This window comes from Barbus barbus, assembly GCF_936440315.1.
Source record: "Barbus barbus genome assembly, chromosome: 18".
Taxonomy (NCBI): Eukaryota; Metazoa; Chordata; class Actinopteri; order Cypriniformes; family Cyprinidae; genus Barbus; species Barbus barbus.
Window position 1 is genome coordinate 29,215,470 of NC_136746.1, and position 13,231 is coordinate 29,228,700.

The window sequence follows — 13,231 nt, forward strand, 5'->3', positions numbered from 1 at the left end:
GATGGCAAAAACTGAGAGACTTAGGAGGAGCTTCTTCCCCCAGGCCACCAGGCTCCTAAACTCTAACTCTGTATCATAACATCACTTGACTCCATGTAAATATCACCATATCAATAAGCTATTCATATTTTTTTTCTACCTCATATTGCTGCTATTTAAATACCCTGTACAACTTTTTTGCACATTCTTTTGCACATTACTCTTATATTACTATTTAAGTCAACAACATACTGACCTGCACATTTATATTTATATTTTTTATCTTTTATTTTATTTTATTCTTTTATTTTTTTCTACTTTTCTTTTTCTTAATATTTGTATACTTTATAATTGCACTGTCCTTTGAGCGGACCTGACCTACATTTCACTGCTGGTTAAACTCTGTATAATTGAGTATGTGACAAATAAAAAATCTTGAGTCTTGAATCATGGAGGCAAAAAGTGTCCATGTAAACGTAGCTACTGACATCAAATATGGTGCATTACCCGTTCTCCAGGCCGTTGAGGGTGGACAGCGTGTTGAAGAGCACGTAGAGTAAGCCGTGGTCTAGCAGGATGTCGGCCAGCTTCGGGCAGGCGTTGAACAGCTGTAGCAGCAGACACAGGCCGTTGTGCACGAGCGAGTTCTCGTACAGAGAGTTCTCCAGCAGACCCAGCACAGGGATGATACAGCGCTTCCTGAACGGGGAGATGTTCTCCATATCCTCCAGATCCAGACTGAGAGAAGAGAGCAATGCTGGCTGTTATTGATAAGGATGCTGCTGGGTAAAGTTTCATTCAGTAGACATCATTCAGAAGGTTCTTGAATGCGTTTCCTCACAAAAATTTATTGCAGTAACATGAAATGTAAAAAAATAAAATACAAAGGTAAATGTCTTCAAAACTAAAATACATAATTAAATAAATAAGCACACATACACATTTGAACATTACATAATTTCAAATGAATAATAATTGTTTACTATTGTCTTTTTAGAGCTGCTTTACAGCAGAATTTAATTTGGGTTGTATCATTGAATCACTATTTTCTTGTTTAACACTGTAAAGCTGCTTTGAAACAATCTGTATTGCATAAAGCACTATGTAAATAAAGGTGACTCTTGACTACAATATATAGTATGTTATTTTTGCATCCTTAATGTACCATTGTAGTATTTACTAATATTTTGATGTTTAATAATTTTGCTTGTTTTTGTTGTTATTAGTTTTTGTTTTCTAAAATATATGTTTTATATATATATATATATATATATATATATATATATATATATATATATATATATATATATATATATTTTTTTTTTTTTTTTTTTTTTTTTGGTCATTTTATTACTTCAACTTTATGAAAATTAGAAATATTGCCTTGGCAACTAACTAAAAAAAGTTTATATTTTTATTTCAGGTAACAGTTATTTTATTTCACTTAACAAATATCTGTTTGTTTGTTTATCAAAATAAGAGTTATTTTTATAAAATAATTTTTGTTAAAATAATCATATTAGAATTTTATACATTATTACAAATATCATCATACTGTATTATATATATATATATATATATATATATATATATATATATATATATATATATATATATATATATATATATATATATATATACACTATTATTTTTAAAAACAATAATACTATTAATTTTAATAACAAACAGATAAACAAAATTGTTGGCATACTCACTCTTCCTCGATCCCGACTGGTCGTCCGAACAGCATTTCCAGGAAACACTCCAGCAGACCCTGTGAACCCTGGTGCAGGTACAGTTGATTGGCCAGCAGTGAAAACCCATGATTCTTCAGGAACTTCTCCTTCTGCTCTTTCTGAGCGCGGCTAAAGTAGGCGTCCAGGAGCTACATGAATAAACATACATGTTTGTGTATCAATGCATGTATGAGATAATACATAAAAAATGAATAAATTAAACCCATTACTCAAGCTCCCCTCTTACCAGAGTGGTCAATAAAACTTGTGAATCAACTAACAAACAATTTTCATATCAGCTTAAATAAACAAACCAAAGCAGCAGATGTGATAAACAGTTATGGATAGAGAGATAGTGAAAAGGCCAGTCATTTTATTGTCCTAAAGAAAACCGTTATGTGTTATATTTTTGTCATTTGCCCATAAACATTAAATTATCTACTCCAATTGGGTTTAATTTTTTTGAAATTTCAAGGGGTCTATTAAAAAAAAAAAAGTCATGAATTTATGTATTCTCCTAAAAATACTAATACTATGTAAAAAAAAAATATATATATTTTGTCCTCACTAAATTAATTCTGTGAAGTGACTCACAAAATCTTTTTTGCAATTAAGAACCCCCAAATAAGCAATTATTAATAATATTATTTAAATGTAATAACATATTTTTCAAATTAAGAAGAGGGAAAGTTTTAACTACTACTATTAAAGGGGTCATCAGATGCAAAATTCACTTTTACATGTTGTTTGAACATAAATGTGTGTTGGCAGTTTGTGTACCCAACCACCCTATAATGATAAAAATCCACCCAGTGCTTTTTTTTTTTTTTTTTTAAATCCCCTAATATAACAACGCTTTTCTCAAATCAAGCCAATCTCAGACTCAGGTCAGATGTACGTCACACAGACCCAGGCCCCTCCCATGACTATTGACTAACACTGGCGTTTTATCACAGACCCGCCCTGAGTGAGCGGTCATCAGTCCGCCATTGTTTTGATGCTGGAGCAGGTGTAGACAAAAACTCCTCAATTGCTTAGGAGTCATTGTTGTTGGATGTAATAGTGTACATAGCAGTCGTCATTTACTCCCGACATCTGAGCCGCTGAAGACGCAGAGGATTACCTTTTTTTCTGAAGGGAATGCACCCCCAATCTACCTAAATGCATCTATGTTCATGTGAATCATTCCTGATCCAGCTTCACCTACAAAAGAAGTGAGTATAAGGGTTTTTTATGAATCTTTGCAAATCGCCTTTCCTAATAATGTACTAGTTAGCAAGTTCTGAGGCTAAATGCGGCAAAAGTTTACAGTCTCATGAGAACGGCTCGTCACCCCATGGAAGAGAGGGGCATTTAAAGGGACACGCACTGAAACGGGTTGTTGTGAACAGAGCTGCTTTTGACAAGGTAAAAGGAGTGTTGTTTTACACTACCATTGAGAAATTTTAACCAAAGTATGCTATAGACTTTTCATGAAGACTCTAAAGAATCATACCAACTTGTGGAAAATGGGCATCTGATGTCCCCTTTAAGTACATTTGAACTGTTTTATGGAAGTAATCCCATGTTCATTGAAGGACACCACATTCATTCCCAATGTGGTGTCCTTCAGTCCACATTAAAAAGCATAAAATAAGATATTTGTATGGAGGCAGCACATGAGAGTCTAATTGTTGGAAACAACATGCCAAACAGTTTAATACCCTGAAATGTACTGTGGTGTGATCTTCATGAGCTCATATAAACAGAGACTTTGTGGAGTATTTGTATTTTCAAAAACATTTGTCACACTGCAAGACCTTTAAAGATGAACTAGTGAAAAAAAAAAAAGGCAGCCATGTTCATTTGTCAAATACCCAAAGACAACTAAATGCGAGCGGACCTTCATGACGCCCTGCTGTATGAGAGGAGAAGAATGGTTGACCAGGACAAGAAGAGCCTCCGGCTGGACGAGTTTGTCCATCACCTCCTCCAGCAAGAGGTCCGGCAGCAGGAGCAGAACTCCTCTCAGCAGATCGTACAGACCACAGCAGATCAGAACCAGACAGTCTTCAGCACTGGACCTGAATGATCCAGAAAACACACATGAATCATCACTGCAAAGAGGAAAAACAGCAGATCTTCAGCTGTGACTCAGAGCCTGTCAGCCAAAACACTCAGCATGCAAAATACAAACCTTTTTTTTCATTGAATTGTCACAAAAATAACTACAATGTTCCCATGACAGAAATTACTCGTACTGTGATATCAGTACAAACAAAAGGGAAATCAATATTTGATAGACTAAAAAGGCAAAGTGTTTCCCCACAAGAGCAGCAATGACAGCTCAGACACATTTGTAAAGCCGAAATATGGTTTGCGGATAGGAGCTCGAGTTTAAAGTTGTTAACATTTAATGAGTTTAAGTGATTATACAGTAGATGGGATATATCTTTAGTGCAGGAAAGGCAATGACAAAGACAGGAGGCAATTACCCAGAAACTGTTGACTGAAAGAGCACATTAAAGAGATGATGTAACTTATAAATGAAGGCTAATATTACAAGTCATTCATCTCCAAATCTCAGAGGCAGGAATTAGCATAATTAAAGAGTGTTATTCATCGCACAGAATTTAAAAGATATATTACGCACATCTAGAACAATTAAACATTATACAACGCATTTGAAAAAGGCTAAACTCCATCACGTGCTTCAGATGGAGCGGCATTTAATACACAGAGCGGTAGTTCACTGACAAGCTACGGCGATGTATCGCCTGCGATAATGAACGCGATATTGCGTAGCTTGTCAGTGAACTACAGCTCTGTGTAGAAAACGCTGCTCCATCTGAAAGCACGTGATGGAGATTCATTACTAATCATAGAACTGGCTTTACTGATGAGATGCACATGATAATAGCATTCGATTATTTGCACAGCCCTACACTAAAGTGAAATAATTAACTATTAATCACAACAATATGAATATATAAAATATATATATATATATTGGTTAATGACGACTTCTCATGTGGCTTGATCATAATTACTAATAACACAAGACATTTTCTGTTAATCAAAATGTCATAAATCAGACTTCTCAAATAATTTACTGCGCTTAAACTCCGCCTCTGCAGGCTCACACTCATCTGACACTTTTGAATGCCACACCCACATTTCAACATCAAATCAACAAACGATGCAGAGAACCAAGGTCCCATCCCACATTTTTCTTTCTCGATAATCCGTTTCACTCGGATGTACTTTAGTTTTATCGTGTTTACAATGTTGGTTACAATTTTTCTCTCTTTGCATGGAAAATGCAAGAATTTCCAACAATATCAAATCATCTGGTATTTTCAGAGTACCTGTCATTACTGGAGTCCACCTTGCTGTGCCTGTCATACCCGGGTGAGTAGGTGTAACTTTCCCAGTCGTCCGGTGGAGCAGCACGGTCAGCCACGGTGGGCCAGCGAGCGATAGTCAGAGAACCGTTCTGTGCGGGAAAAGCCAAACCCAGACTGGCCAGGTTACTGTGGCTCCTCTGGAAGGACTGGATTCCCTTCAGGCTGTCTGGTCGGCGTGGCGCTTCCTCGCTGGTCCAATCGAAATGGTCCTCAGAGTCCACCGGGCTGCCCACTGGGCCATCATGCTCCTCCTCTACACTGATGGAAGGCGTTCGGTTTCCCGTGACGCTGCTCTCCTCATCGCCACCCACATTCTGAGAGTCACATATGGTCTTTGCAGACTCACAGCTGCTGAGGAGCTGCTCGTCTCCTGCTCGCTTCAGGGTCTCTGTGCTGCCCAGGGCCTGCTGGGTACTCAGGGTTGTCCCCTCCTCAGACTCGGCGGTCCCCATCACGCTCCCATGGGTCAGACGGGGCGTCAGGCCTGGAGAAGTGTGCGGAGACGGGCCAATGCTTGGGGGCCGCAGTGACAGATCTTCATCACCATGCTCAGGGGAGGAAGTGTGGCGCACTGTGGGACAAACACACAACATTTGTTCAAGACAAGTGTTCAAAACAAGTCTTTTGATGCTCTGATTTGCCTCTTCAATTGCTCTCTTTTCACAAAGTGTGAGCTGTTCTTTCTCTGCTGAACATTTTTTATATCATTGCCAAACATTAAATATATTATTGCCCAGTTCTTTATACAACTAAGAACGATGTCAAATAAGAATTCTGTGCGGTCCACAAATATCCCCGACCAGGTTAGAGGTGTGCTGAATCTGTACTGGGAAAGGCACAGAAAACGAATCACACGTTCTACGGAGCCACTAAAGGGACATATGGTTAGCCGCATGCTAGCGATAGCCTGTTACATTACAGTACATGCAGTTTCACTTACAGAGTAGGACGATGGCAAATGATTTGTAGATCCTGAGCACCACTGACAAAAATCTAATCTTGTAAAATGCGTGGTAAGTACTGCCGCTCCATAGTAAAAACGTGATCGCGAATCTCCAAAGTGAAAGTAAAACGGTCGTGCACATGCGCATTCAAAAGCGGTTTCAATGCCCCGCATATTAATAACGGCTCACTGATGCCAGCAGTTAATGTACAGTATAATTGCCCAACGATATATTTGCGAGAGAAAGTATTGGAATATATTTTTGGAGCAGTTTCATACCTCATGAGCAGTTGATTTATGGTAATGGATGGATGCTATGTTAATACGTGCTGTCATTCTGTTACGTTAATTATATTAATATGTTTCAGCATGTTAAGATAGCCTATCTTTAAATAAATTAAACAGTTTGTTATCATACAGATTAAAAGCGTGAATGGTCTTTCTCTCTCCGTTTATGGGTGTGTAACACTAGCCTAATAACGTGACGTACGTTCATGCATACAGGGAACGGGTGCTATTTTCGAATAATAATTGAATAATTACCAGTGATTTTCGAATATTACTTTTGCTTGAAATGCCCATCCCTAATAGTAATACAATTATTTTACAAACAAGGTATTTATCTTTAAAGAGTAACGGCGCATTGACGGGAGCAACACTACGCTGAAGTTAATTTTGTCATGACACCACATTTATTTGCATTAAAGCCCCTTTTCTTGACAATAAGCGTTTCCAAACTAGTTTTTGCAACATTTTAAATATCAACATAGCATTTAAGCACTAAAGTTGACTTGAACAAGACTTGTACATTTGAGAAACTGCACCAATAAATGGCATTTCCATCAGTTATATCAGTAAAAACTGATGGGCTAAACCCCCAAAAAATCCTTGGATGGAAGCCTGGCTTATAAGGCATAAAGATATTAAGATAATATAAAGATTAAAATCATGATTTTCTCTAAAGCTGCTTTCAGATGAAGTATATTGTGAAAACCGCTATATTAAATCAATTTGACTTGACTGGCAGGTCTGTGCTGCAATTGATTTGTATTAGTCAAAGGTCACGCGTTTCTAAGCTTAATAAGGCGCAGCAGTGGCATACAGTCATATAAGGACATTTCCAGTGAATAATGCTTATAAAGTGCGACAGAATGAGTAAGCATGATTTTTATTTATTTTGGGATTTTGACCTTCTCATGAATAACCGCATTATCCTCAGAGGATGGCCGGGAGTTAATGATTGTAAGTCTGCTGCTTTAATGTGACTGGAGGTGGCGCTGACCTCGGGGCGGCAGTGATGCGATAACTTCGGCGGGGGGCGTCTCTGTGAAGATGGTGGGAGAGAGTGAAAGCAAAGAGCTGCAGGCTGATTTGCCGCCACTGCTGGAGTGCCGCAGATACATCATGGACTGAACCTTCTCTTGGTACAGCTTACCATCTGAGGAGAAAAAAAAAACTAACTAAAATGCTCGTTTACTGTCAAATCTACCTTACTAACAAAGAAGTATGAGCTGTAAACTCAATGCTAGACTACTGCAACAATAAAATGAAAATGAAATCAGTTTAACCTGCTTAGTTTTCAGAAATCTCTCAACATAAACGTGTCCTTCACATTTTTTATTTAGACTATCAGAATAATATCAGCATTGCTAAAAAAGCTTATAAATATGGTTAGAAACAACATCTGATATCAATTAGAAGGCCAGAAATGTCATCAGTTTGATACAATCTTTATATATAATGAACAAAATTTAGGGCAAAAAAATTATAATAATAAAAAAAAAAAAAAAACACACAAACATCAGGGTTATTATAAACTATAACAGCAAAAACTGTAAAATAAAACAGAAATATATAATTATATACAGATATTATGTGTGTGTGTGTGTTTTGCCATCATTTCATAATATTAAATAAAGAAATGTATAAATAAACTAAAATGACTAAATGACTAAAATGAAAAAAATGCTTTTTATTAACCATTTAAGAAAAAAAGACAAATGAAGGTACATTTTTTTTTTCCTGTTTTAAAACCCGTATAATTTCTCTTCTGTGGATCAAGAAGACAAAAGCAGCGTGCACATTCTGCTAATCATCTTCTTTTGTGTTCCACAGAAGTAATTAAGTCATATGCAAAAAAAATATGCAAATGATGACAGAAATTATTGCTTTCATGACTTGATCAGACACAGGTTTTTTGAAAGTTTTCTCACCGATGTGCAAAGAGAAGTAGAAGCTGGTGGGCGTGTGGCACACGTAAGTGTTGGTGGGGGGGTGAACGGCCAACAGGAAATTATAGACCAGCTGTAGCAGGTCCAGGTCCGGAGGAGACCCCAAAACCTCCTGGATGATTTTGACAAACGAGAGGCAGACCACCTGCGGGATGGAGGTCAGGTACTCATCTCGATGCTCCTGTGAGAATAATCAAGATGATGTTACAAAATGGCCCACACACTGAACTATGACTGGTCTTTGTTCCTGCATTCTTTCCTTTCAGCATATCTTTAAGTGTTCGTTCGTGTTTATTTCATGCAGTAACTAGTAGTAAAGAGAAGATCGGTTAACGTACCGCTTGCTGGTGCGGCTACAGTAATGTCACACCACAATAAAGAGCATCCAAACCGCATTATTGTTCGAATTTCTTTATCAAAAAAACTGCAGAATTTGAAAACTGAGACTTTGTTTCATATTAAAAATAACACAGAACATAGCTTATTGGAATAACTGGACGGTAGGAACACCAAAACTGTTTTGGCCAAAACTGAACATTCATTTCCAGTTGAATATTTTCAGCTGCCAAAATTTCGGAGCATCACCAGTTGATTCTTAAGGACAGCTGACAGAAAACAAGACCTCATGTGTTTGTCCATGTAGAGAACGTCTCACCTGAAGCACCTGGCAGGCAAGCAGGAAGCGATGAACCACCTGGGCCTTGAGGAGCTGCTGAATGTTGAACATCTGCTGAGGATGATGCACCCGGATGAGGATCTCTAAAGCAGTCAGCAGCGTCTCCCACACGCCACACTATCACACACACACACAGCTGTCACAGCTAGCTCTCTATAAAAATAACCCAATTTATACAATATATGTTCTCATTCAAATGAGAGTGTGTACCTGCGCTTTGGCCCATATCTTCCAGTCCAGCAGTATTTCAGACAGCAGTCTGAGATCTTGCAGCACCACAGTGGATTCAGCATCCAGATGAAACTGTCCGTCTTCTCCGATCGTCAGGATTGACCCGCTGCAGCAGCCGTCCAACAGCGTCTGTTACACCATATGCACACAGACATATATTTGCTGTGCTGTACCCTAAAATCAAACTCCAGTGGTATTCAAAAGGCTAAGTGAGTATTTTTCAGACTGATTAATCTGATGCTGATGCACTTCAGAAAACAAGAATATACTGAGAGAGGGACAAAGCAGTCTCACGGTCAGTCTCCATTACCAGTAACAACCAGCAGGCTGCACTGTTTAGAACAACAGCAGCACAAGCACACAGGTTTATTACCGTTAACTAAAACTAAATGCATAAAAATGTCACTTGAAATTTCAATATGAATTATAATATGTAATAATATAACAATTATAATGTTATATTATTAAATAAAAAAATAAAAAAAATAAAAAAAAAAAATCACAGTATAAAATATTAATACTAAAAATTAAAACAAAGTAAAAAATAAAAATTAATACAAACTATACAGACATTTAAAAAATAAAAATGACAAATGTATAACAAAATGACTAAAGCTTTAGAAAAATTTAAGTGAAAAACAGAAAATATAAAAAACACATAAAAGTTAACTAAAATAAAATATTTTAAAGTCCCCCTGTAGTGAAAGTTTATGTTGTTTATTTGTCCATGTATTGTTTTTAATATGCTTTTAGACAAACCATGTGCCAATCCATTAATCAACACAATTGAGTAATACGGAGTATTTTCTCCTTAAAACTGTAGTTTCCCATAGGCTGACCCAGAAACACTGTTTGAAACAGCTTTCGGTTTGCTACATCACAAAATTCAACAGCCAATCACGTCAAGGGATAGATTCCTATCACTAGCATGCAAAATATACCAATACCAGCACAAAACCAAAAATAAATTAGAGCAAAAAACCCATGAAGCCGTGGTTTAATGTAAATTTAGAACCGCTAACTTGCATTATAACCCACACGTTTACTACAGTTCAGTGGATCAGGAGGCGCTGGCTGGTGTGACTGAGTGGAGGCGGGGCTAATTTGCATATTCATAGATCAGTATAGTAAATGAAGCCAGGGTGTAGAGTTACATTCAAGCTATTTTAAGGCATGAGAAAATTATTTTCACAAGAAAAAAACATTTAAATATGTAATTTTTATGATCAAAGATGAGTTTTAAGGAATAAAATATTTGACTACAGGGGGACTTTAAAAATAATATTTTGTTTTAGCTAATTGCCACAGCAACATTTCTCGTTTTGTTTATTTTAAATTTAAGAACTGATTTAACATTAAAATTGATAAAAAATTATGTAGACACTACAAAAAAAAATTTAAATGGCAAAAACAACAAAAAACATACAATAAAACTACTAAAACTTTCAAATAAAACTAAATAAAATAATATAAATATATATAATTGAAAATGTTTACAAAAACTATTCTGGTATCTCAATGATACTAAAATACTGGCACTGGTGATATAGTTACTAATATCGTTTCTGTTTTTTTATGATGTATAATATAAATCCATTTTATGAATCTTTGACAAAATAAAAAGCACAATAAAATATCATGATATTCATGTTGCTGCTTAATTTAAATTGTCACCCAGATCATCACAGAATGAAAGGTTTTTGGCTAATTTACAAAGGCTAAAACTCACCTTCAGAATGTGGTATCCCACAATGCACTTGGGCTTGATGAGAACCTGGTGAATCATGGAATAGCCGTGGTAACACTCCATCTCATGAGTGCGATGCTGGTTGTTCTTAACCAGAGACAGCAGCAGCTGCAGCGCCAGAGCTTGAGTTCTCTCACAGTCGCTCAACTCCACCGCCTACAAGAACCAACAGACAGACAGAAAGAGATAGCGCAATGTGATTCAGTGTTCCTGCTGCTAAAATCACTGTATGCGTGAAATACAACACATAGTGAGAATGAAGTGGGCTGTGAATGTGTTTTCATGTAGACAATCTGGATCACAGTGTTATAACACACAGAACACAGGAATCCTTAGCAAACAACACTTGATTAATAGTACTGCCTGCAAACCAAACATGATGTGCGCCAAAATACCTAAACTAAACTAGATCCATCTGCACTAAATTATTTCAGCATTTAATAAATGTCAGTTATTTGGCATCATACCCAAAGTAGAGCATCTGTTGCCATTTTAATTAGCACTGCTCCTCAATTTGTGTCTCATTCAGAATGGTTCACCCTTGTAAACTTGTAGTTGCTTTTCAACATACATGGTTTAGATAATGCCAATCATTTTTCTTACTCGAAATAATGGAGTAAACACCACAAATCTCATGATTCTTTGCTGAAAAGAAAGTTCAAAAGAACAGTATGTATTTGAAAGAAATCTTTTGTCAAATAAATGCCTGTATTGTCTGCCACTTTTGATCAATTTAATGCATCCTTGCTGAATTTTGTACATTTTTCTTACTAACCCCAAACTTTTGAACGGTAGTGTATGTTAATTTAAAAATAGTAATATTTGCTTCTGTGTCTTTGTTATGACAGACAGATCTGAAATGAGAGAGAGAGAGGAAGTTAGAATGAGAGAAACACAAAGCGAGGCTTTGACGTGACTGTCAAGAGATATTTGAAGGATAATATGAGGGAAGGGAACACAGTGTGAGAGAGAATGTGAATGCCAGAACATGCAGACCAAAATCCAATTTTGCCCGCTGAATGAACAGTATTATCAGATTTCCAGAAAAAAAAAAAAAAAAAAAAAGTGTATTGAAAAATGAAGGAAAGACTTCACTACCTTCACTACTTTCAAACATGCTTTGATTAAAAAGCACAGCAAACATATACAACCAGAGCTTTTATGAATCAGCATTCAAAAGTTCACAAAAATGCAGTAAAAATTGCTGTATTTTTACATGTGATGTTTAGTGAAATGAAATATAGAAAAACTTCATCTTATTTTATTTCAGCTAGTTGCAAAGGCAAGATTTCTCATTTTTGAGTACTAAAATGACTCAAACTAAGTCATTTATAAAAACTACATAGACATACTTAGAAAAACTAATAAAAATGACAAATTACTGAAACTTTAAAATTAAAGTGAAAACCAAAAATATGAAAATAAAATACAATTTAAAATATTAATTTAAAATAAAACTACAATAGAATATCAATGGTGCTAAAATAATGAAAATACAAATAGATAATATTTTAAAACTAAGTAATTTATAAAAACTATATAGACATACTTAAAAAAAAAACTAATATAAATGACAAAAAAAGTACTAAAACGTTCAAATTAAAGTGAAAACAAAATATAATTTAAATAATATAATAATAAAATAATAAAATAATAATAGCATATCAATGGTGCTAAAATAACAATAAAATTCAAATGAATAATGTTTTTAATTAAAAAAATGTAAGAAATACTTTTACCCATTCATATCTCTGTTAACATGTTGAAACAAATATTGTTTTGTCTTTTTTTTTTTTTTTTTTTTAAATCTCTCCTGTTGAAAAGCATCAATAAAAGGAGTTCAACTAAACGATCTGGCCAAAACACAAGAGCTTTGTGTGTTTGTGCGCAGTAAAGCAGAAGTGCAGTGACAGATGAACTCATTCCACACGTTCCTGGTCTCTACTAGTGACAGATACGCAGACAAACACATACCCGAGCGAACAGGAAGACAAACGTGCCGGTGCCTCCGATCTTGTGCAGTACGCTGTGTAGGCCGAGAGCCTGGCAGGGCATCATGGTCCTGAGGAAAGGAGGCTCCAGGATGCAGCTCTGGGCCTCTTTGACACTGAAGGGCCGCTGGGAAGCCACCGCTGACTTGGCCTGACCCTTCAGACGGATCACTGGCTCATATATTGTGTAGAGAGACGGCGTGCTGGGGGCATAAACTACTGCTAAACTCTCCTGCGAAAACACAAATGCACATACGTGTTGTTTAATTGTCATAAAAATAATATCACGGTGGAAAAATCTAAAACATAGG

At 36.2% G+C, this 13,231-nt stretch overlaps 1 protein-coding gene across 1 annotated transcript in view; it reads right to left on the reverse strand.

The window, feature by feature from the left end:
- Positions 1-13,231, reverse strand: part of LOC306883857 (lysosomal-trafficking regulator-like) — a 90,783-nt gene that overhangs the window by 33,124 nt on the left and 44,428 nt on the right. The window contains exons 17-26 of the mRNA XM_079439345.1: positions 12,904-13,152; positions 10,912-11,085; positions 9,162-9,311; positions 8,931-9,068; positions 8,258-8,456; positions 7,327-7,482; positions 5,063-5,672; positions 3,598-3,778; positions 1,695-1,864; positions 487-717 (exon numbers count right to left, since the gene is read on the reverse strand). Coding sequence (XP_079295471.1) covers positions 487-717; positions 1,695-1,864; positions 3,598-3,778; positions 5,063-5,672; positions 7,327-7,482; positions 8,258-8,456; positions 8,931-9,068; positions 9,162-9,311; positions 10,912-11,085; positions 12,904-13,152 — 2,258 coding nt within the window. The remainder of the gene's footprint in view (positions 1-486; positions 718-1,694; positions 1,865-3,597; positions 3,779-5,062; positions 5,673-7,326; positions 7,483-8,257; positions 8,457-8,930; positions 9,069-9,161; positions 9,312-10,911; positions 11,086-12,903; positions 13,153-13,231) is intronic.